At 36.5% G+C, this 21,573-nt stretch overlaps 1 protein-coding gene and 1 long non-coding RNA gene across 2 annotated transcripts; one reads left to right on the plus strand and one right to left on the minus strand.

The window, feature by feature from the left end:
* Positions 1 to 1,815: 1,815 nt before the first annotated feature.
* EPYC (epiphycan) lies at positions 1,816 to 19,568 on the minus strand. The gene is made up of 6 exons (XM_069003910.1): positions 19,401 to 19,568; positions 9,138 to 9,291; positions 5,417 to 5,575; positions 4,611 to 4,813; positions 3,516 to 3,611; positions 1,816 to 1,986 (listed from the first exon to the last, which is right to left on the minus strand). The coding sequence occupies exons 1-6, from the start codon at positions 19,566 to 19,568 to the stop codon at positions 1,816 to 1,818; spliced, it is 951 nt and encodes a 316-aa protein (XP_068860011.1).
* LOC138104674 (uncharacterized) lies at positions 16,917 to 21,201 on the plus strand. The gene is made up of 3 exons (XR_011148213.1): positions 16,917 to 16,997; positions 17,958 to 18,311; positions 20,891 to 21,201. It is a non-coding gene; the product is annotated as an uncharacterized lncRNA (long non-coding RNA).
* Positions 21,202 to 21,573: the final 372 nt, after the last annotated feature.

A 21,573-nucleotide genomic window follows, 5' to 3' on the forward strand; every position in this document is an offset into this window, starting at 1 on the left:
TGCATCTTCCCTGAAACAGCTGTGGAATGGACAGCAAATCCCTCACCATGGCATGGAGCTTGACCTCTGTACAAGAGTTCAGGGGCTGATTCAACCTACTGCAGCAACTGTGGAAAGGGCTTCAGTGGTCTCCCTCACCCCTCAACCTTTGAATTTTTATCTTTCCCAGAATACATGTGTTCTGCTGGGAACACACCGAGCTGATGATGGCATGAGAGGTGACGTGAATGAAAAGGATAGAATTTCTTGAAAATAAAACTAAATGCAGCTAGGGTCTGAGACTTTTGGAATCTTGCTGCTCTCCCTCTGCCTTTCAGCAAGACAGGAGAGAACAAGAATGATCTGTCTCTGCTCTCAACATTGTTTACTTCCTCTTTTGCTTCATCATATCACTCCATATCCTGTCCTTAGCTCAGCTCACCTCATCTCCTTCCTCCCAGCTCAAACTGTGCTGATTTTAGTCGGTCTGATATTGTTCCATGCGTGTTCACTTCTAGAAAGTGGCAGCAAGGGTGAAGAGTGAGGTCTCTGTGAACAGTTTCTGTTGCCTGGCCAAACGGAAATTTATCATTTACATTTTAAATGAGCATATATGTTCAGCTAGATGAAAGGGAACTTAGATACTGAACAAATACCAGATCTTCTAGGTGTATTTGTTATGTTTAAAGGGATTTTTTTTTTTTTTTTTTGCCAAAGTCTTTCATCAAACCTTTATCACTGAAGATGTGCAGGTGTTATTTGCTCCTTGTCACCACAGAACAGAAGGAGCAGGTACCTATGTTGTATCCAGTGGATCTTTCCTGGGGGCTTTCTCCCTAGAAAAATGTATTAAATCTTCTCCACTAAACGAGAAGAGTGATTCAAACTATCCCAAGAGGGAAATTTTCTAATCTTTACCTGCAAAGGCTGTTGAACAGTAAAGCAGAGATTTTTTTGTGAGATTGTTTCAAGTAATTAGAAATTGAGCTCCACAAGGAGGTTTGTGACTTTGGTCTCTGAATCCTCATCCTTAGTATATTGAACTGCAAAATTTTGTTTGACTGTGTAAATATGACAAAGGGATTTTTTTTTTTCCATTTTCTATGCGGAATAAAATCTAGTATTTCTCAAATAGGCTATTTTATTTGAGATTTTTATTACCACATAATCTGTCAGGCAACTTGATCAAAGTTACAGAAAACAGCTTTGAGTCTCATCAGCATTACAAAAATAAATTGTTGCTGCAAAAGTATAAATAGATTATGGAAGGGTAATCTGATATGAATTTGAGCTCTGTATTTCATTATTGAATCAAGGAAATATTCTGTTATCTGAAGAAAACTTGTTGTTTTGAATATTGCTAGCACTTTTCCAAAATGAAAGGACCTTCAAGGAAAGAAGTAGAAAAATGGATGTGCCTCTGAGCGAAAAATATTTAATTAAAATAAAAGCCAAAAAATAATCAAGTGTGTACACATATTTTACTTTTATTCCTTTATTAACCATGTAATAGTTAGACTTTAATATATAAAATTATTTAAATTTAGAATTCATACATTGATCTGAACAATTCAGCAAAAAAATTGGTATTTTCCTTGTTTTTGTAGTAAAAGATTTTTCTTGATATTGCTAAATAACTTGCAGTAGGGTAGATAATGGATTTGTCTTTTAGCATTTCATAATCTTGGTATCTCAGTAATCAATTCCAATATTAATGGAAATATTTCCCAATTTAATGATATTTGTAAAAATTCATCTTGGTTAATGGAGCAGTGAGTTAATGATTTGTCTTTAGACATTCTAATAGCATATGACAGTCTTGGCTGCTGTCAAAGCTTAGATGAGGTTACCAACTGGCAAACGGGGTAGACACATGTATGCATAAGGTGTTTTGCTCAGGTTGATGGGATTACCATCCAGTCTGATGTCTTCGAGAGCCCTACGTACATAAGTAAAATCTCTCATTTTGCAGAAAGTATCTTCATGCATCTCTTGAATGTTGTTGTTCTAAAAGAAAACAAGCAAACAAAAGCAAAGCTATCAGAATAATTGCCTGAAAGTAAAACCATTTATGGATGTATTTTCAGTGTCTAGAGAGATACTTGTTTGAACTCAAGGGCCCAGATTGTGGCAGCAAGTCATCAACAGAGAAATCTTCCAAGCAGGGGAAAATTTCTTGGTCAGTGCAAAGTTTCAAAGCTAAGTAACTCAAACCATGTAGCAGAGACAGGCTTTGAAGGAGGAGCCTGGTAGAAATATAGAGCACTTTCATTTCCAGATTATATTGAAGAGCCTTATTAAGACAAATTTGAACCAGGATAGGCCAGTCTAAAAATCATAGAAACATAATTATCATCCTGACATCTTAATGTACCTCAACCTGCAAAGGCACAAATCTGTAATTTGATCTATGAAAACTTCTCTCCCCCAGGCCCTCTCACATTAGTTTAACTCACATCTGTATGTATACTGGGAAAACAGAATGCTTTCAGTTCTATTCCTTTGATTTAAATTCCTCTTATATGCCTTATATTCTCTGAACTTCTGTTCTTGAAATGAACTATTCTCAACAATGAAATGCTGGAATACAATATTGTCAGGAAACTGGGACTAAAAAGCTCATCACCTAAAATGAGGGCCGTCTGAAAATTCTTCACTTCTCCATTCCTTTGCTAGTCAGAAATTGGTGTGGAAAAAGTCCAGCTCACTAACTTTTTTCTGTAGCACACGGCACTGAATATTTAATTTACAGTCACAAACAGGTGAAAAAACAAGTCAGCTAGTAGGCAGTTTCTATAAATTTACTTATTGAAAGACAGAGGTTAAATGAAGTGAGGTACATTGCTTACTGAAAGGTTTTTTCTGTATGATACAATAAATAAAAATATCTGATAAACAAAAATGTAAATAGTTATAAGAGGAGATAAAGGGAAAGAAGCAGACCTGGAAAAGGCTGAAAGGAAGAATTCAGAGAGAAACTATGATAAAAGGCAATAGAGAAAAAAAGGATTACAGAAGGGTGATGGACAGGATGTTCTAACACAGTCAAATGGAAAAATTTGACTAAAAAATGGTAGCTGGGAATTGCCTTTATTAAAAGAATGAAATGCACTGAGTATAGATACAAATAAATATGTAAAATAACTTCCCCATGGTATTCAAAAGTATTTCTGTTGGAAGATTTATATGAGCGGTGTAAAGGATTTGTCATTATTCTCTTAGACACTTCGGTAAGTCTCTTAGACTAATGTTGCTCTTGACAGCTGTGAACATAACTTTAACTTGTACTAATAATAATTCTAGAATTTGATTTTTTGGAAAATATTGTATTAAAAATTTTGAAAATTAATGCTTAGCTGAGCTAAATTTTACCTCTTTGAAAGGTTGCATTCACTAGTTAATTTTATGCTTCCCATAGCTTGTTTAGCAAGAACATTTTTGGAGAAAGAGAAGGAACTACAAGACAAATGGTTGCCCTTCCCAGTTGTGCATGCTATTTGAACATGATGTAAGGAGCCATTTCTTTTGTAGCCTACCTGAAGATGAAGAGCTTGGAGGCTTTCAGGGAGTGGCAATGGAATATGATCCAAGTTATTGTCAGTGATATAAAGGTGCTGCAGTTCATCCAGATTCTAGAGGAAGATGGAAAAAAGCAGGGGGAAATGACAGACGTATTTGAAAAAGCCATCTCGATATGCAGGGATGACAAGAAGGTGATCAGTAGGGTAGCCAGCATGGATTCATAAAGGTAAATCAGGCTTGTCCAACCTGATTGCCTTCTAAAATGAAACAACTACCAGAATGGATGAGGACTAACACTGAATATTGTCTACCTTGACTTCAGCAAGGCTTTCAACTCTTTCTGTCATAGTATATTCTATAGCAAAATCAGGAAGTGTGGACTGGAAGAGTGGACAGTGAGGTGGATTGAGAACTGACTGAACAGCAGATCCCAGAAGGACATAATCAATGGCATGGGGTCTAGTGGGAGGTCTGCCACAAACACTGTCCACTGAGGTTCAGTACTGGGCCCATTTAACATGTTCATCAATGACTTGGATGGAGGGACAGATGCTTCCTCAGCAAGTTCACTGATGACACAAAGCTGGGAGGAGTTGCCAGTACCCAGAGGGCTGTGCAGCCCTCCAGAAGGATCCCAACAGGCTGGAGAGATTGGCAGAGATGAACCATCTGAAATTCAACAAAGGCAAATGCAGGGTCCTGCACCTGGTAAAGAATAACCCCACACAGCAGTATAGGCTGGGGGCTGACCTGCTAGAAAACAGCTCTGCAGAGAAGGACCTGGGGGTCCTGGTAGACAACAAGCTGTCCATGAGCCACCAGTGCCCTTGTGGCCAAGAAGGCCAGTGAGATCTTGGGGTTCATTAGGAAGCCAGCAGGTCAAGGGAGGTGATCCTGCCCCTCTGCTCAGTGCTGGTGAGGAACATCTGGAGTGCTGTGTCCAGTTCCGGGCTCCTCAGGACAAGAGAGAGACATCCTGGAGCAGGCCCAGTGGAGGGCTACAAAGATGATTAGGGGACTGGAGCATCTCTCTTATGAGAATAGGCTGCACTTCTATCCACATCCTCTGGGGGGGGGAAGAAAAGATTTCCCATCACACTCAAACTTACTTTAAATGCCTCATTTGGTATCCCTCTGCGACCAAGCCTGTTCTTACTAACATCAATGAACGTTAAGGTAGATGGCAACTCAGGGAGTTGCCTTATCCTATTGTCACGGAGCATCAACTCCTGAAGTTGGGGCAATCTTCGGAAGGCATCCTTGTGGATCTCGGATATAAAGTTTGCAGTCAAATCAATCCTCTTTAAATGGTCTGACAGAGAAATGAGATATAACAGACATGAGAATGTATTTAGTGATATTTAAAAAAACCCGTGCCTTTGTCATTCTTGGTATACATTTCAGTGGAAGACTTCAAAGTTCAGAGTTTTAAGATTTCTGTGTGTTTTGGGAATCTTTTCAATTATTACCTTTTGAAAAAGGGTAACAAACACTTAAAGGGAAACAAACATATTCTCTACTACCTTGTTCCACATTTCTTTATTCCAACATTTTCCTATATCTAAGAAATTTGATATATTGGCTTCTTTATAAAATACACTTAAGCACTTTTTCCAATTAAAAAAAACCCCAAAATTAAATTGAATATTTGGGGGTTTTTATTACCTTTCTAAAGATGATTGCAAGTAACAGCAAAAAGATCAATTATCATTGTTATTTATAACTCAAAAATTTGGCAGAGAATCTGCATCTAATGTATTGACCTTTCTACTCCAAAGCAGCAAAATGCATGCACATTTATATGTAAAATTTACCATCATTAAACATTATATAAAATATATCATTATGTTTTAGCTTGATATGAGCCAGAAATAAACAAAATTAAAGTTAATTGCTATAATACTGCTATCCATACTTAAGTTAGCAAAGTCATTTCTGCTGATCTTCCTGATTCTGTTGTAGCGTGAATAGAAATATGTGGTTTTCTTAGGCAATGGTGGAACAGCATCAAGCTCACGATCATCACAGTAGACTGTGGTTCCTAGGCATGTACACAAAAGGCAAGTGGGAAGACCTATCAAGAAATTTAAGAGAAAACACTTTGTTAGAATGGAAATTTATAAAAATTTTATATAAATTATTACAATGAAATGCTCACATAAGTACCTAGTGATCATATTTTGTCTATGGTAAAGTTCACTTCCCATTCTGCTTTGATCACCAAAGCATATAATTACAACAAAAAAATGATTAAATTCTTTTAAAAATGAAGTTATTTTTCTCCCTATGCCTAGAAGAACAATTAACTTGTTCTAATATAGTGTTTCTCAGACTATAATAGAATATTTGGTGACAGCAACCAGCCAAAAGTTGATTGCCCTGTAAGCTAGCAGGCATATACTTCTATCTAGATAGAGGAATAATAGCTGATGAATGAAACTTGTTGTAATTCCTATTTTGTTCTGTAAATTTTACTTCTGACTGTTTTGTAATGAAATTAGTAATTTCCTATGGAGCTGTGGAGAAGAACCTGTGTTTCGTTTGCATGTTGTTTGATTACATTTTCAGATACAGGAATTCTACATCATGACAATTTTTTCGATATGAGTCTGAGCTAAGGTAACTTGGAGACCATGTTAAAACATTTGGTTGCCACTAGAAGTTTGTGAAAATGAAAAATGAAGTCATATGATATCAGCCATAAAACTGCATGAATACCATGAAGCTAAAAGGGGTTTTTTTTTCATAGCACTGTTCAAATTTGGTGAGACTTGTGAAAGACTGAAATGTTATAGGTAACGTCTTAAACATTGTTATGAAGTACTTTTTGCCATTATGGCAAAAGTGTATAAAGAAGCTTTGACCACCAAAGCCCACCTCTCCCTGAAGGCGCCTCCTGACTGGAACTTTGGTCTGTGAGCTGAACCACCTAAGGAAACTTGAGATAAGATAAAGGTGACACTATTCAATTATCTCAGGTATGGGGAGAAATAAACAAGGCTGAGGGAGAATGTATCCACAAGAAAGCCAAAACCCAGCAGCTGTCCTGAAAATAAACTCTGGCTGGGTTTGGGGAGGCACAAGCAACCCCCTAACCACAGCAGGAGGAGGAGAGTTTTTGGGTGTATGGTGTAACCTCTGATCAGAGGCAATGAACACCCATCCTCCCTTACACAAACTGGCTCAGCTGTATACCCCTCCCCACCCTGGGAAGGCCACATCCATGGGGCATTCACTTAAGAGGTGGCTGAGGGGGTTTCATAATCCATCAAAGACCCCCAGAGTGCCCCCAGACTCATTCCTGAGGCCCTGTACCACAAGTCTGCACATGATGCAAAGGGTTGCAACAGATCCAGAGTCTGCTGCAAGAGCCTGTGTCAAACTTGTCATCCCCCAAGGAGAGCTACCGGGGCATTCCCTCCTGGCCCTAATGTATATTAACCCACTGAACTCTGTTTTCTGGCGCCCTCACTACCAAGGAGACCAGAAAATGAGGATCAATGGGATGCCATCAGGATCCATGGAGTGGTGATATTTTCTACTTAATCTATCTCTCTTGTTACTCTCTTTCTCTCCCCTGCCCTCCTTTTTTATATTTCTTTCTATCCCTCTCTCTCTCTCTCTCCCCCTCACATCATTTACTATTAAATAAAATTCATCCTATTGACTTTGGCATATGGTCTCGTTTGCACCTTAATTCAGGGAGAGGCATCTCTCTAACAGTTTTAATAGCGGGATCATAATACTTGTGACATTGAGTTTTTTGATACATCTTTTCCTTGATTATGAGTATAAATCATATCTGTTTATCAGCTTTTAATCCCACAGAAATACTTTTCTGTTACGTTTTCCTCCTTCTTGTAGCAGATGAGGTTGTTTGCTCTCATTACTTATAGAATAGTAGGATAATTCAAGAATATGAACATTTTTTATTGCAGATTAGTTTTTTCTCCAGATCAGATGTGGCTACATGAGAGATGTGCCTTCTTAATCTGCCTCAATTACCTGTGGGTAATTGAGGTGCCTTTTGAGACAAGATTAAAGAATCAGTAACCAGAGTACTCTTTTTATTTTTATGTGATAATATCTACTTGGACATCCAGGAATGCAATTTCTGGGGAGATAAGAACCTTTTCATGCTTTCCCTGATTTTCTGCACAGGACAGATTTAATTGGTTACAGAGAGCAAGCCTGACACGAAAAAATATCCACACTTTGAACTATTCCAGAAAATCTAGGCCTAGATGAATTTAGAGTTAAGGATGGCTGATATTTTGTCATAATATTGCAATATAGTACCATAGTACTGGGAAAGGGTTTCACCCTGTCCTATTTTTGGTCTTAGAGGAGTGGTATTTGTCACTTATGTCTGGTGGACACTGAAAAAATGCAGAGGTAGGGGAAGGATTCAAAAAGATATCAACAAGAAAAATGAGCTTGTCTTAATGTTACTGATCCTTGTAGTCTTCTATTCAGTACCAGGCCAACAGCAGCAATGTCTGACAGGAAAATGTATTGCTAGAAAATGGAAGACACGAGAAATTTGATTTTACATGTTACTGTCTTGAGCATTTCTTTAGTTGATGCACTACTTGATTTGCATGCAGTACTCAAAATGTTGATCGATACAGAATTCACCAAATATAATATTTACAGGATATATTGTAATATCTCTTAGTTTTCAAAATTGAAAAAAATGTATGTATAGGTCTTTCTTTTTCTTTTTTCTGAAATCTGCTGGGAAGTTCTCATTCCATTTTTGTTTGTTTTGACAGTGTTTTTTTTTTTCCTGGTCAGGCTCACTTGTTGTATGTACCAAAATAAGATTATGAATTATTAATTTCACTGAATACACAATTTTGGAAGCAGGAACTCTGGGGTTTATGTTTGCAGTTTTTTTTTTTTTCATTTTTCTTCTATGGCACTCAGCTGTAGTGTTAGGCATAGTAAAAAGTAGGATTTTCCTGCTACCATATGTTGATCACCATACAACACAAAGATCCCTCACAGCAATGGATAACTCTAGTGAGTTTTACCTACTAGAATTTAGAGGAGCTTCTGACAAATGCCAATAATTAGCATTGCAAAGTTTGTGGGGGAGAGGGACAGATTATGTTTTGCAATTTTAATTCCCCTGCAAGATTTATAAAGTTCTTATTTCACTATAGGTAGTCAGAACTGAAAATCTTATTTACTCAAAAGTTCTAAGCATCTCCCTTTCCTTAAGTTTTTCAGTCTATAGGTTTTCATGGTCAAAAATTCTTCAACATTTTAACTACACTTTGTATGAAAACATTTATAAAAAACATGTAGCAAATCATTATAAATAAAGACAGTTGATAATGATATTGAAATCTAAGACAAAAAAACAAGTACTGGTAGCATTTGCCAACTATCAGCAAATTTTTAAGTTGTAAATCTTCACTGGCACAGTTGTTTTCATAGTGACATAGTATGGAAACCTCTTGACTAGACACCTATCTGACTTTGGAGCATGCAAGATAGGCATGTTATATATTTCTTCAGTAAGAGAAGTATAGAATTTATGTACTTCATCTTCAGTAAAAAAGAAAATAAAGTGGGCTTGCTCCAAACCAAAGCTACACACAAAAACCTCATTTCTCTTTCCTACTAACCATCTTGAGTCGGGGGTCCAAGAACCCCTGACCCCTGTGCTGAAGACCCGTCAATTAATTTTGGCGTTGATGCTTCATCCTCAGTTTCTTCTGTCAATGGTGCAGAAGAATAACTCTCCTGAATTACAGAAGGTAGTTCTGTCCCAATCTCTGTCTAGGGAAAATTAAAAGGAAATGTTACTGTTTACTTCCCTTGGAAGCTGTTTCTTTTCCAGTTATTAATATTCTCCCACTAGAGGTCACATATTTTCTGAGGTTTAGTGCTTGAGCTTCATTTTATCCAGGAACTATAATGAATTCTGATGATATATAAAAAATTCATGAAAATCCAACATACTTATTCACTTTTTATCCCAGTGTTTTGAATGTTTTTTATGTATTCACACATGCATATACTTAATTACGGAGAATATATACTAGCAAAATTACCTTTTCATATTTATTTAAAGATAAATTATATTTGTGATAAAAATTGATAAACTGTGTGTGACAAATGAAAATTTGCTGTGAAATATCAAAAAGGTGCAAGTCATTTACCATAAAATTGTAAGTTGTACCATCATAAATCCAAATCCAATATAGCTGTAGAGGCTCTGCTTAGAACACTAACATCATTTAAAAATATTATTAATGAATTCTGAATTCTGACTTCACATATTACTTGATAATATGTTGGTGGGTTTTTTGTCTTTTTTTTCCCCTATATCTGAATACCAAAAGACTCTGGTTAGCTTCATTTATTAGTACCTGTATTATGTGGTATGAAAAAATTGATTTATATAAAAATATTGGATAAAATCTAGATTTTAAAACACTTATAAAATTTGGAAGATCTTTGCATGGACATAGAAAACTTTTTTTTTTTTGTCATTCACTCAACATAATTAGTCAAACCAGTAAATTTTGTCAGGTTAACTTTAATTCTAAAAACGCATTCTGTTGATTTTCCTATATGACAATTTAGGATAAAAATTAAGATGTAGCAATTCTCTTGTATCATATCACTGTTCATAAAAAGAGTATTGCAGACTTGCCAAGCTTGTTGCAGAGGGGTCTGTGTTAGCAAAGAGACAGAGTTGTTTTCTGTAATTACCCAGACATAGTTGTGTGACCTTTGCAAGTTACTTTCCCTCTGTATCTTCATTTCCCCATGTGTAATAATATTGTTTGGCTGCACTAAGCCCCTTTTGAAAATGTGATCTTTATTCTTTAAATCCAAGACAATTAATTAGTGTCCTTATAGGGCTTTGCACAGCTGAGGTTCTGTTGAAAATTTGATGTATCTAATCCTGTGGTGCTGCACCCCTGCACTGCAGTTAGCACTCCTTATCTTTTTCTAAGGCACAGCCAAATATAGGAATTTTGTCACAGTATCATTATTCCAAGTGCAAAGGCACCAAAGCTCAAAATTCTGCTTCAGTTTTCGTCCACTGCAGCTTTCTAGCACAACACCACCATAAAACTATTGAATCCTGAGTCTTTCACCTGACCAAGCATCTCCTTTTTTGAGACCATACCACAGCTACTGCTGTCTTTACTGTCTTTATGGAGAGCAAGTTGTTGACATCCATCACAGTAGCGGTCATAAATTCTGATTGTAAAAGACAGTTAAAAAGTAATTGCATTTAGACTAGCCTAATGGTTAGAATTTTTAAAATTTGATTTTGTATGTAGACTATAGAAGTTAAAGGAACTAAAACACCTGACATCTGGATTCCAAGAAGTGGCAAAGCTTTTGCTGTATTTGATCCCTCTTTGAATCTCTCTGTATGTGTATATATATTTCATATGTAACCAGCAGCTCAAGAGATGTGATTCTGCCCCTCTACTCTGTTCTCATGAGACTCCACCTGCAGTACTGCATCCAGCTCTGGGGTCTCCATCACAAGGAAGACATGGGCCTGTGGGAGCAAGTCCACAGCAGGGCCAAGAAGGTGAAGACTGAGAGAGTTGGGGTTGTTCAGCCCAGAGAAAAGAAGGCTCTGGGAAGACCTTGTAGTAGCTTTTCAGTACCTGAAGGGGACCTACAAGAAAGCTGGAGAGAGACTTTCTAGAAGGACATGTAGTGATAGGACAAGGGGGAATGGCTTGAAGCTGAAACTTTTATATATTATTAAATTATTTTCTGTGAGGGTGGTGAGGGATTGAAAATGGTTGCCCAGAGAAGTTATGGATTCCCTTGCTCAAGGAAAGGATAGATGGGGCTTTGAGCAACCCGGGCTAGTTGAGTGTCCCTGCCCATGGCAGGGGGGTTGGAAGTAGAAGATCTTGGTCCCTTCTAACCCAGAAAATTCTATGATTCTATGATCTGTGAAAATTTTGGAAAAAAACCACTTTACAACTCATAATAGGCTACCTAGATCTTGCAGCGCAGCTATAGATCATTACAAGCAGTATTAAGCATTGTGATCCTGGACTGCCTTAGAACATCTAAATAACAACCTAAAATCTAATTTTCTGTACAAAAATAATTTGGTTTATATTATATAATGGCAATAGATTCAAATATTTTGTATCAGTTTCACTGAAGACAGAGAACATGGGAGCAATAAAAAACCAGTAAGCACTCTGAACTACACAGGCTCAGATTTTGACTAAGAACAATTTAGGTTTCCTGTATATTCTTTTTTTGTATTCTAAAAAGCCACAGATACTATTAATAATTAGAGTTGATGGATAAAAAGTGACCCAATACAGTTACCAAGGTCATAACCTCACAAAATGCAAGATAATCAAATGAGCAAGATGACCTTCAGCTGAACTATGACTGAATAACTTGAGTTGATGTAAGTAAGAGTAAGGATGTACCTTGTCATTTTGTGCAGACAAACACACACAATGTTACCATCTGCAGCACTGAGAGTAGACAGCTTAACCAGGAATGGACTTGGGGACAAATCAAAAGAAGACTTTGGGAACAAAGGAAATGGGACAGCTGTTCTCTGAATGGAGGAAGCCTAGAGGGAGAGATGCATTCCAGACTTTTATTGACCCAGGTTAGGACAGCACTAAAAATCTTGCACATGCTGTCTACTTCTTCACCAGTTTTGTGGAAATCAGATAAGAGTACCTCTTCTGAACTTTGGAATTGAATCCAGAGATTTTGAGACCTGTTAATGACTTTATATGCAACTTTTGTTCTACTGAAAATAATATTCTGGAGAAGAGTATTTTCAAGGTGGACTTTTTCGTCCATATTTGGGGACATACTTTATGGAACTTACTCTCTTGGGATTTGTGATTTACTTTATGCTCTCTGGGGGTTCTTAGTTGATTAATCACTGTAGCTGTTGGGTACCAAAGCAGAGGTGTTAACCTCTAGTACTTCTGTTTCTAGACTGTGATCTCTCTCTTACTGTAGGATGTTTTCTAAATTTGTAGATGCACAGTTGAAAGTCTCCCAGCAGCTTCCTTGCAAATGCACTAAATCCAGGGTTTAGGGAAACTGTTCCAAGTAGTTAGCTTTATCCATTCAGTCTCCTGCAGTTGTGAGTGTCATAAGAAAATAAAAATTATTGATGTCAGCTTAATGATGTTGCCATTTTTATACTGGTAGCAGAGTAGAAGTTCACTGACATGTGTTTTACATACCAGACCCAGAGCATGAGCAGTATTTTCTTGCTGTACATAACGTGGACATGAACCAGTGACCTAAAGGTAAAAGTCTGTTTCCCATTATTGGTCATCTGATCCATGCAGCTTTTACATGTTTGATAAATCATGCAAGACTGTAACAAGACAAAGATGTTTCTTGGACTATATACTGTACAGAATGATCCCTCATCTTCCAGATGTTTGTTTATTTTTGGCAACATGGACTTTACTAAAAACAAAATAAATTTGAAATATAAATGATTGTATATCACTTAATGGCATTATTTTCCATAGGGTTTTTTGGAGGGACAAGGGAGCCTGGAATTAGGCAGGGAGTGGGCTTGTATTTCATTTGCTACTTTAAGAAATATGCTTTATGGAAAATCACAAAGCAGGAAGAACATTGTAGAGAAATATAATAAAGTATGTTTCTCTTTGCCAATAGCTGCAAGTCTTCAAATAATAATCTGCTGTCCAAGACAGTTTTAATACATGGCATAAGAAAAAAACTGAAGGGGTATCACGTCACCTATCTTTAGACATCTAACTATATGGTTAATAGTTACCCTATTCTGTCTTTGGAATCAATCAAGAGATTTAGAGAATACCAGTGCAGATAGTGTCAGAGCACACCAAAGAACAGTGATATCTTTCCTGAGATTGCATGAAGTATCTATTTCTTTCCCCATCTTGTATTTATCCAATGTGACTCCATTTTCTAATGAAATTGTTTAGAGTGGCTGGTCAATTCAGAGGCACTTTCAGACCTGGAAGTTACAAAGGTCAAGAATTCAGATATTGGAACACATCAGAAAGTGATAAAAAGCAATTGGTAAAATCCAACTTGTAACTTGCCATCCATAGGCTGGGCACTTAGTTTATATTAGCATCTCTTCACAGTCAGTACAGAATGACACAAAACTTCTGAAAAGCAGCTCCAGACACTGGCTACAGAAATTCCTTTTAGGGTGGGCTGTTTAGGTATCTGTCTCTCACCACTGACAGAAAAGGAGGCAAGACAAACAAAAGACTAGAAAAGGCTCAGGAATTTATTTTATGTGTTATATGTCTACACCTTTTAGGATCAAAACTGATGTATTACATATGATGAGTTTAAATCCACAGGAGAATATGAAGTGTGTTCTGTTTCAATGTTTCTTTAACTGCAAAAAAATACACTTAAAACATAGATGAAAATTCAGAACTTATAAAGAGACATTAGAAACTAGAAGGGACAGCTGTTCCACACACTGACCCATCAAAAGGAACTAGTTTCCCCCATAGCTGTTCTGAAGCTACCAAAGGCTTACAAGGATATGTCTAATTATAGTAGAAGTTATTCATAGAATCACAGGATGGTTTGGGTTGGATGGAACCATAAAGATCATCTATTTCCAACCCCCTTGTCACAGGCAGGGAGGTTTGTTTTCCTTTCCAAAAGTAGCTTGTACTGGTTTCTTCTTGAATTTTGCATTTAAAGACTTTTTTTCTCCTACTGTTCTATCTTAAAAAGAAATAGATTTGTTAGTCATTTCAGAAAAGTGAATAATAAGAGCTGTAGTCAAAGACTTTCTGAAAAAGTAGAAAACTTCCTATTTGAGGATAAAGCTTCAACTGATAAATTTGATTCTCTTATCAACTCTGTGGCTGAATTGTACACTACTTGTACTAATTAAAAGGGTTTTTTAAAAATGTATATGTCATGTTCTGAAAAGTCATTGTATACCCACTTAGAAGTCTCTTATTTTATACCTACCACAATGATATGAACAGCAGTGTGAGCCTCTCTCAACGCTGCAGAATGGCAAGAGTGAGCTCTTCTTCAAGTATGACCCCTCTTCGTGTGTGTATGCACACAGACACGAGCAAATGTCTCAAACTTAAGTTCTGAGCTTTGTGCAGGCACCTGAATATCCTGTTATTAGTTTGATTCAAATTCAACAAACTAATGCTAATCGGCTCAAATGCATCAAATACAAGACTTTCGCTTTGCTTCTTTCTGAGTATTTTGTGGATCCTACTTTACAGCTTATTTATTTTGTGTAAGCAGACCCAGACCAACCTGTCTTATTTAATTTAACTCCCTTGCTTTTCTGTTTATTCAGTGCTAGGCAAACCATTCTTAATTAAGTGCTCCTTTGCTTTTCAGCCTCACTGATTACCTATCTTAGCAATGAAAATATTTTTCTGATGGGCCTATATTTTCACTTCTCATTTTTCTAACTTAGTTTTTCCTACCTAAAGGAAAACTGACTGATTATGTTTAACAGATACTATGATAAAATTGCAGTGCCATTTTATTAGGCATTAGTAGCTGATGTACATAAGAATCTCTCTCCACAATTTGTTTTTCTCACACATTTTCCAAACAAAGTTTTCGTTTCAAAGAGGGAAAAAGTGAGAAGCTCACACAAGAATTCCTTTGAGAGACTGGTTTGATTGTATTCATTTTGAAGAAGGAAATCTCTCTTTGTATATGTTTTCAGAGCAGCTGGGAGACTCAGTCTTGACTATGGCCTCTGGACCCTATCATGATATAAAATGAATTCAAAATACTAATGAATTGTAAAGAAAAGGGAAGATACAGCAGCTCATGTTTATACTGTTGTTACTGTCTGTTTCAGAAGATAAATCCAACACAAAGCTTGTACACTAACAGTACATTTATTTGCAATATCTTTCTCCTTTAGCACCTTGGAATTCTTTCCTTGATAATAGACTTTTCTTTTATATTGCCTTTTTTTAGCCATTTTCTGTGAAAGAGTTGATTCTGCTATCTTAATGTATCTATGCACATTTTATTTCTGAGTGATATTACTTAAAGTTTTTCCAATAGCAATTCCCATTTGGATGCAAAGCTTTAGCTAGGTCTTCTGTGTCTCACTAACCTGGGATCTTAGAAACCATAGATTTTGTAGCCAATTTGATCCACCTAATATATGACAATACATAGCTTTGATTGAGGATTCAATACAATTCTCACAAGTAATTCACAGCTACAATTGTTTTCCCCATGCAAATATTTGCATTAAAAATGTATCCCATGTATACACCAAGTAACCTTTCCCAACCTTGAGATTGCTCTAGAATCTATAACAAAAATAGACTTCAAGTGGAAGAATATCAAGAGCCATTATCTAGAAACATTTTCAGAAAAATGTTTTCAATACAATGAAGTGTGTGTGTGTATACACACTACACAAGAAAAAATACTTCCAGAGTATGAGAAGTAACAAAGTCATGAACTTGGACCCAGTCACTCTTAGTTAACTGTATTAAGACAAAAGTTTTGTACTAAGCCTGAAACAGATGTCTAGGATTCATCAAAAGTTATTTGAGGAACATAGGTGTATGGGGTCAGGCTGGGATGGAATTAGCTTTCCCCATGGTACCCCTCAGTGCTGTGCTTCGTGTTTTTAGCTGCAAAGGCGTTGATAACACACCTGTGTTTGGCAACTGCTAAGCAGTGCTGGCACAGCACCAAGGCTGTCTCTCCAATATTACACTCTCACCAATAGGCCAGAGGTGGCCAAGATCTCAGGAGGGGACACAGCCAGGACAGGTCACCCAAGGTGAGCAAAGGGACATTCCATATGGCATCTGGTCAGCAATACAAGCCAAGAGAAAGAAGGCAGCGAGGGCAGGGGGTGGGCTTTATTATCAAGGTATTTGTCTTCAGGAGCACCTGCTACATGTACTCAAGTCCTACTTCCCCGGAAGTGTCTGGCCCTCACCAGCGGATGGGAAGTAGAGAACAAACATTTTCTTTCCCTTTGTTCTACATGCAACCTTTGTTTTTCTTCATTAAACTGCCTATATGTCAACTCACAAGTCTTTTACCTTAATTTTTTCTCCTGTGTCTCTGAGAAGGGGGAGTGAGAAAACATTTTGATGGTCATCTGGCAGCCAGCTAAGGTCAACCCACCTCAATACATATCCCAAGAGAATGATTCATACTTGTTTTGGAGCATGATCTTGGGATGCAAAGCCTAATTTTAACCAGACATAATGAGTGGAAACTATACCTTTCTAATTACCTTTAAGTCTTTCCTCATTTTGGTGATTACACATTGAATGTGTGATTACAGTACCTAATGGGTCCGGAAAAGGACATGCTGGCACAGGTGCTTTAGTTTAACTCCTTGAGTTAATTCAGTTGGTTAATTCACTTTGAAATTAACAGGAGTAGCACACCAAATGCATCTGAGGTACTGGAACTGGTCAGTCTCCTGGACCTTCTGCAAATCAGTTGGATGCACAACCATGGTAAAGTTTGCATTTTGCCAATGAGTCTAAAAATGTGTTAAACAGAATGACTTATCTTTGCACATAACTGAATTTTAAAATCTTAAATTGATGACAGCAACAACAGAAAATGCTACTTTAATTTTTTCTCCACTATTTCAGAAGTCTAAAGACATGATTCAGAGCTCTCTAAAGGGAAATTCAGGTCTTAAAGAGTTACTGCACACAGGCCAGATCTGTTGAAGGCCTGCTGTTTGTCTGGGTCTCTGTGGTATTGCTCATCATGTAAGCTATGCATAATAAAAACTAACCCGTGACCTTGAATAAATATTGAGTTTTACACATAGACCCACTTGTGTTGTTCACATCGTTATGATAAAAGATTTTAAACAGGAAAGTCATAACCACAATCAAGAAATCAAATATATTCTGTTTAAAACTTGAGTGACATCAATATTATTCAGTGATTAAAATATAAATTGCATGTCATGCCCTATCAAACAGTACACTGACATGTCTATAAAATTTGATTGATTTCTTCAGCCCTGACCACTCATATCTCCTGGGATATGGGGAACGGAATGCTCAGGATTCTCTTGGGTGGTACATGGTATTAGGAATGTAAGCAAAAAAAAGATTTTGGCTAAACATCTATGAAAAATGGCTCACACAGGGAGGTCCATCCATATGCAAAGCAAAATTCTGTTCAACTACTGTGACGGATGAGCTTCACCTGATGAATTTTAAGAAATCCATCTGAAGAGCTCAGTAATGGAAGATAATAATGCTCTGGAAAAGAAGTTTACCAGACAGTATGAATAGTCTTTCTGAACTCTGCCTATTCCATGCTTTCTTAAAAATCCCAACCTGTGTTGGGATCTCTTGTATCTTCTCTTGTTGGGTGCAAAATCCGTCATCCTGAATTTCCTTTCAGCTGGAAAAGAACACTAAAGCCTTGCTTTATCTTTATCTTTCACTCAGAAACTTGGGAAAGTTTGGTCCTATAACACCATGCTTTGGAGAAAGCACAGCACAGGAGAATCCCATCTACCATTCACTGCATTAGTAAGAAATCTGTTGTTTGAATGAGAAAAACTCAGTGATGAGGCACATTCAAAATAGCTTCTCCCATTTCTGGGAAGGAAGTAATTTCTGCAAGAATGATAAATGCTTCATTTTTAAGAGCAAAGAGAGACAGAAACTGTGATTTATTAATCAGTGTGAAATAGAAAGGGCACAGCGACTAAAATTGGTAGTGACTTTATCAAGAAATCAAGCTCAAACAAAATCAAGCACAGCACAAGAGTGGCACAAGGGAAACAGGCCAAAGGCAAGGTAAGTTCTTTGGAGCAAAGTTCTTCTCAGTCCCTCTTAGACTGAAAATTTATTTCCTACAAACTATAACGTTCTGATCTTAGCCCTAGCTTTGAGATTATTTTTACCTCTTCAGTTCTCCTGTTTTGGGATATATTTATTCTTAAATTGTCTATGTCCTTTGATTTCAAAGCTGTTATCCCATTTCTATCGCACATTGATGAAAGACTAGCTCCTATCCCTCCTGTTGTAATCATGAATCTTTCAAAGGAATGTGTTTTCATTAATTATGTATTGTTATGTGAAAGAGCACTTAAACATTATGTATAAAAATGAAAAGACTATATTATTTAAATGTTGTATTTTTCACTCAACTTCTATCACACACAATCCTGAAACACAGAGTGCTTATATTACCTTCAGGGAAGTTGTGCCGATGTCTAATCAGGAGCGCAAGAATAAAATTAATGTAACCTTTTAATAATTTTAAAGAAATAAAGGAATGTAGAAAAGGAAGGAAGCATTTAAGTCAACAAGAGGAGTCCCTTCCTTCTGCAGGTGACATATCTTACCAGCTCATATTGTATTAGAATTTCAACAGTTTTTCTTCAGTAATTTTTCTTACTTTCCTGTGTTTAAATTCAGGTGCTTTCCCTTTCTTTTTCTTCCTTCTGCCACTTTTATAACAGCAAGAGAAAACATTAGCATTTACGGCCTGAAATAGTTGTACTGAACATAAACCTAAGGGAACAGCATTTTACAACCTTATTTAATGGGAAATGCTGGAAGTCCTGTCTCAGCTGCCTCCATGCATCATACAGACAAATAAATCACAATGACAATCTCCAACAGAATTTATGGAACATGGAGACCTGAGGAAAGCAGAGTACCTTTCACCTACTCTTAAAAATTTCCACAAATAAAACCCCAAACAATCAGAATATATTTTGACTTTGTTTGTAGGTTAGGGAAAAAGTACATGAACTGCAAAGGCAATAGAAACCACATGAGTAGATTTGTCTGATAAATGTTTTCATGACAAAGAGAAACTGATCAGTAGCTACTGCATTTATGCACTTTGGAAAGACAGAATAAATAAGTTCCAGTTACCTCTACTTGATCAGACTGCTTGTTTTCATCAAAGGCAAATGGATGAGGCAGCTCTCCAAATGGTATGTTATAGAACTCAGAATCATAAATTATGGTATCAGTGATAGGGGCAGCTCCAACAAACTCGAAGATAAAAAATCCCAGAAAAACATTTACAAAGGTCTGCATTCTGTTTTTTTTGTTTTTTTTTTTTTTTTCTGAAAGAGAACAAAATGGACAGATTGTAGGTAATCTGGTATTCACAAGAAATGTATGACAATTTAATGTCACAAATACAGTACATATATATATATAAAACACAATATTTCTGATGAATAATTAGTATTTATTCATGGGCACTCAGTGGTTTAGTCTGGTTTTCTTCATGAAGAGTCCTTGGGCCTGAGAATTCTGCACACTGCTTTGGCCATTCTCATATTTATATAATTTAGAAAAGTTGAATTTTATTGGTGTAAAATTAAACCGACCTCAATGAGAATGTATGAATGGTGTTTTTCCCCTTTCATCCAACTTCACCTATTTTCGTTGCACCATTAGTTATGAACTTTTATGAAACTAGTGAAAAAGTAAATTATTATATTAATTGTTTTTATCACAATAAATAATCTTTTGAAATGTATAACAATGTAATATTATATTTCTCCTCCATTATATAAACCCCAAACTGAACCAAACTAAAAAAAAACCAAACTGAACAAAACCAAAAAAACCCACCAATCCATTAGAAAGCATTAGAAACTCTGTTGTCTCTGGATGAGCACAATCAAAACACTTTTCACCCACTAGTTGTTTTATCAGAATGTAACTTTAATTGGTGTGGCATATTTGGACCATACTTTTGCAAAGGTCTTGGGAGCAAAATAAAAAATAATATGTGTCCTTCATAGCCCCGTGGACAGTAACGACAGTACTCTGAATTCCTTCATTATTTAGTCAACACCACTTTTAAAGTGGTGAGAAATGGTGGTGTAGTACATTCACCTGTTCTCCTTGGAAAACAGAATGGTAAAATTGAGTTATCACCCCTTTAAAGTTCCAGAATTTTGTGAAATGGTAGAAAATTCATGCTAGGCTTGAGCACTAGTGTTTATGCATTCCCTTTTCCTTGTAAGGGGTGCGTTTGCTATTATCGTATAAGACGCCTGACACAAGGCTCTATTCAGCATTCTTTGCTTACACCTTTACTTATCTACAGCTCACATTAATTTCACCAAAAGCACAATGATAACAAGCAATGCATAAGTCTAATAAATTGTACTCCTTATGGGATGCCATGATACACACACTTAAATATTTAATTTCAAAATTGTAGCTACTTTAAGTATAAGAAATACATGAGACTTTTTTTAATGTGTGTGCTGAGCAACAAGCTGAATTTTAGCTTCATGAAAAGCTTCATTTATAAAGCTGGTTTAAGCATGAGGATATGAAATTCCTCTGGGGATGGTCAGTAACAAGGCGTTCATTTTTCTCTCATTTTCTTTATTCAGAAAGACTTCAGCTGCTGCTGGAAGAAGCTAGAGTCACTGGGTCTTCTCTTTGAGAAAGCTTAGATGAATTTCACCTTTCAGTATTAGCTTTCAATATTTCTAAAAGTATTCTGCTTTATTAAAAAATTAAATAATGTAAAATAAAATAAAAATTCAATCAATCTCAGAAATAAGCAAGTATGCTAGAATTTGCATTTTTTTGTCTGTCTTTATGTTTTCTGCTGCCTATTTTTGACAGAATTGGTTTTGGTCTTGCTTTTCCTTTCCATGTCATTTACCCCAGATAATTCAGCTATAAAGGGTGTCATCTATCAACCCAAAATGTGGTACTAACATATGTGGTGTAATTTTTCCTCTGAATAAACAATTCTTAAATAAAAATTTGCTCACTATGCAAAATTGTTTTCATGTCATGTTGCCTAAAAATAAGAGATTTTTAAGGGGTATAAGGCTTGATAAATATTAAATTTTTTATATATGTAGACAAAACAAAATCTGTGGAAAAAAATTGTTTACCCATGGCTATAGTATCTGCACTAACTTGTACGGTCTGCATGTCTCTTATTTCCCTTTCATGTAATATATTGGAAGGCACTGCAGAAACATTGGCATCTGCAGTAGCTGTAAGATCAAATATTTTGATGAAGATTATGTACACCTCTCACAGGAAGGAGCTAAGACAT

Source organism: Aphelocoma coerulescens, chromosome 1A (genome assembly GCF_041296385.1).
Source record: "Aphelocoma coerulescens isolate FSJ_1873_10779 chromosome 1A, UR_Acoe_1.0, whole genome shotgun sequence".
Classification (NCBI taxonomy): domain Eukaryota; kingdom Metazoa; phylum Chordata; class Aves; order Passeriformes; family Corvidae; genus Aphelocoma; species Aphelocoma coerulescens.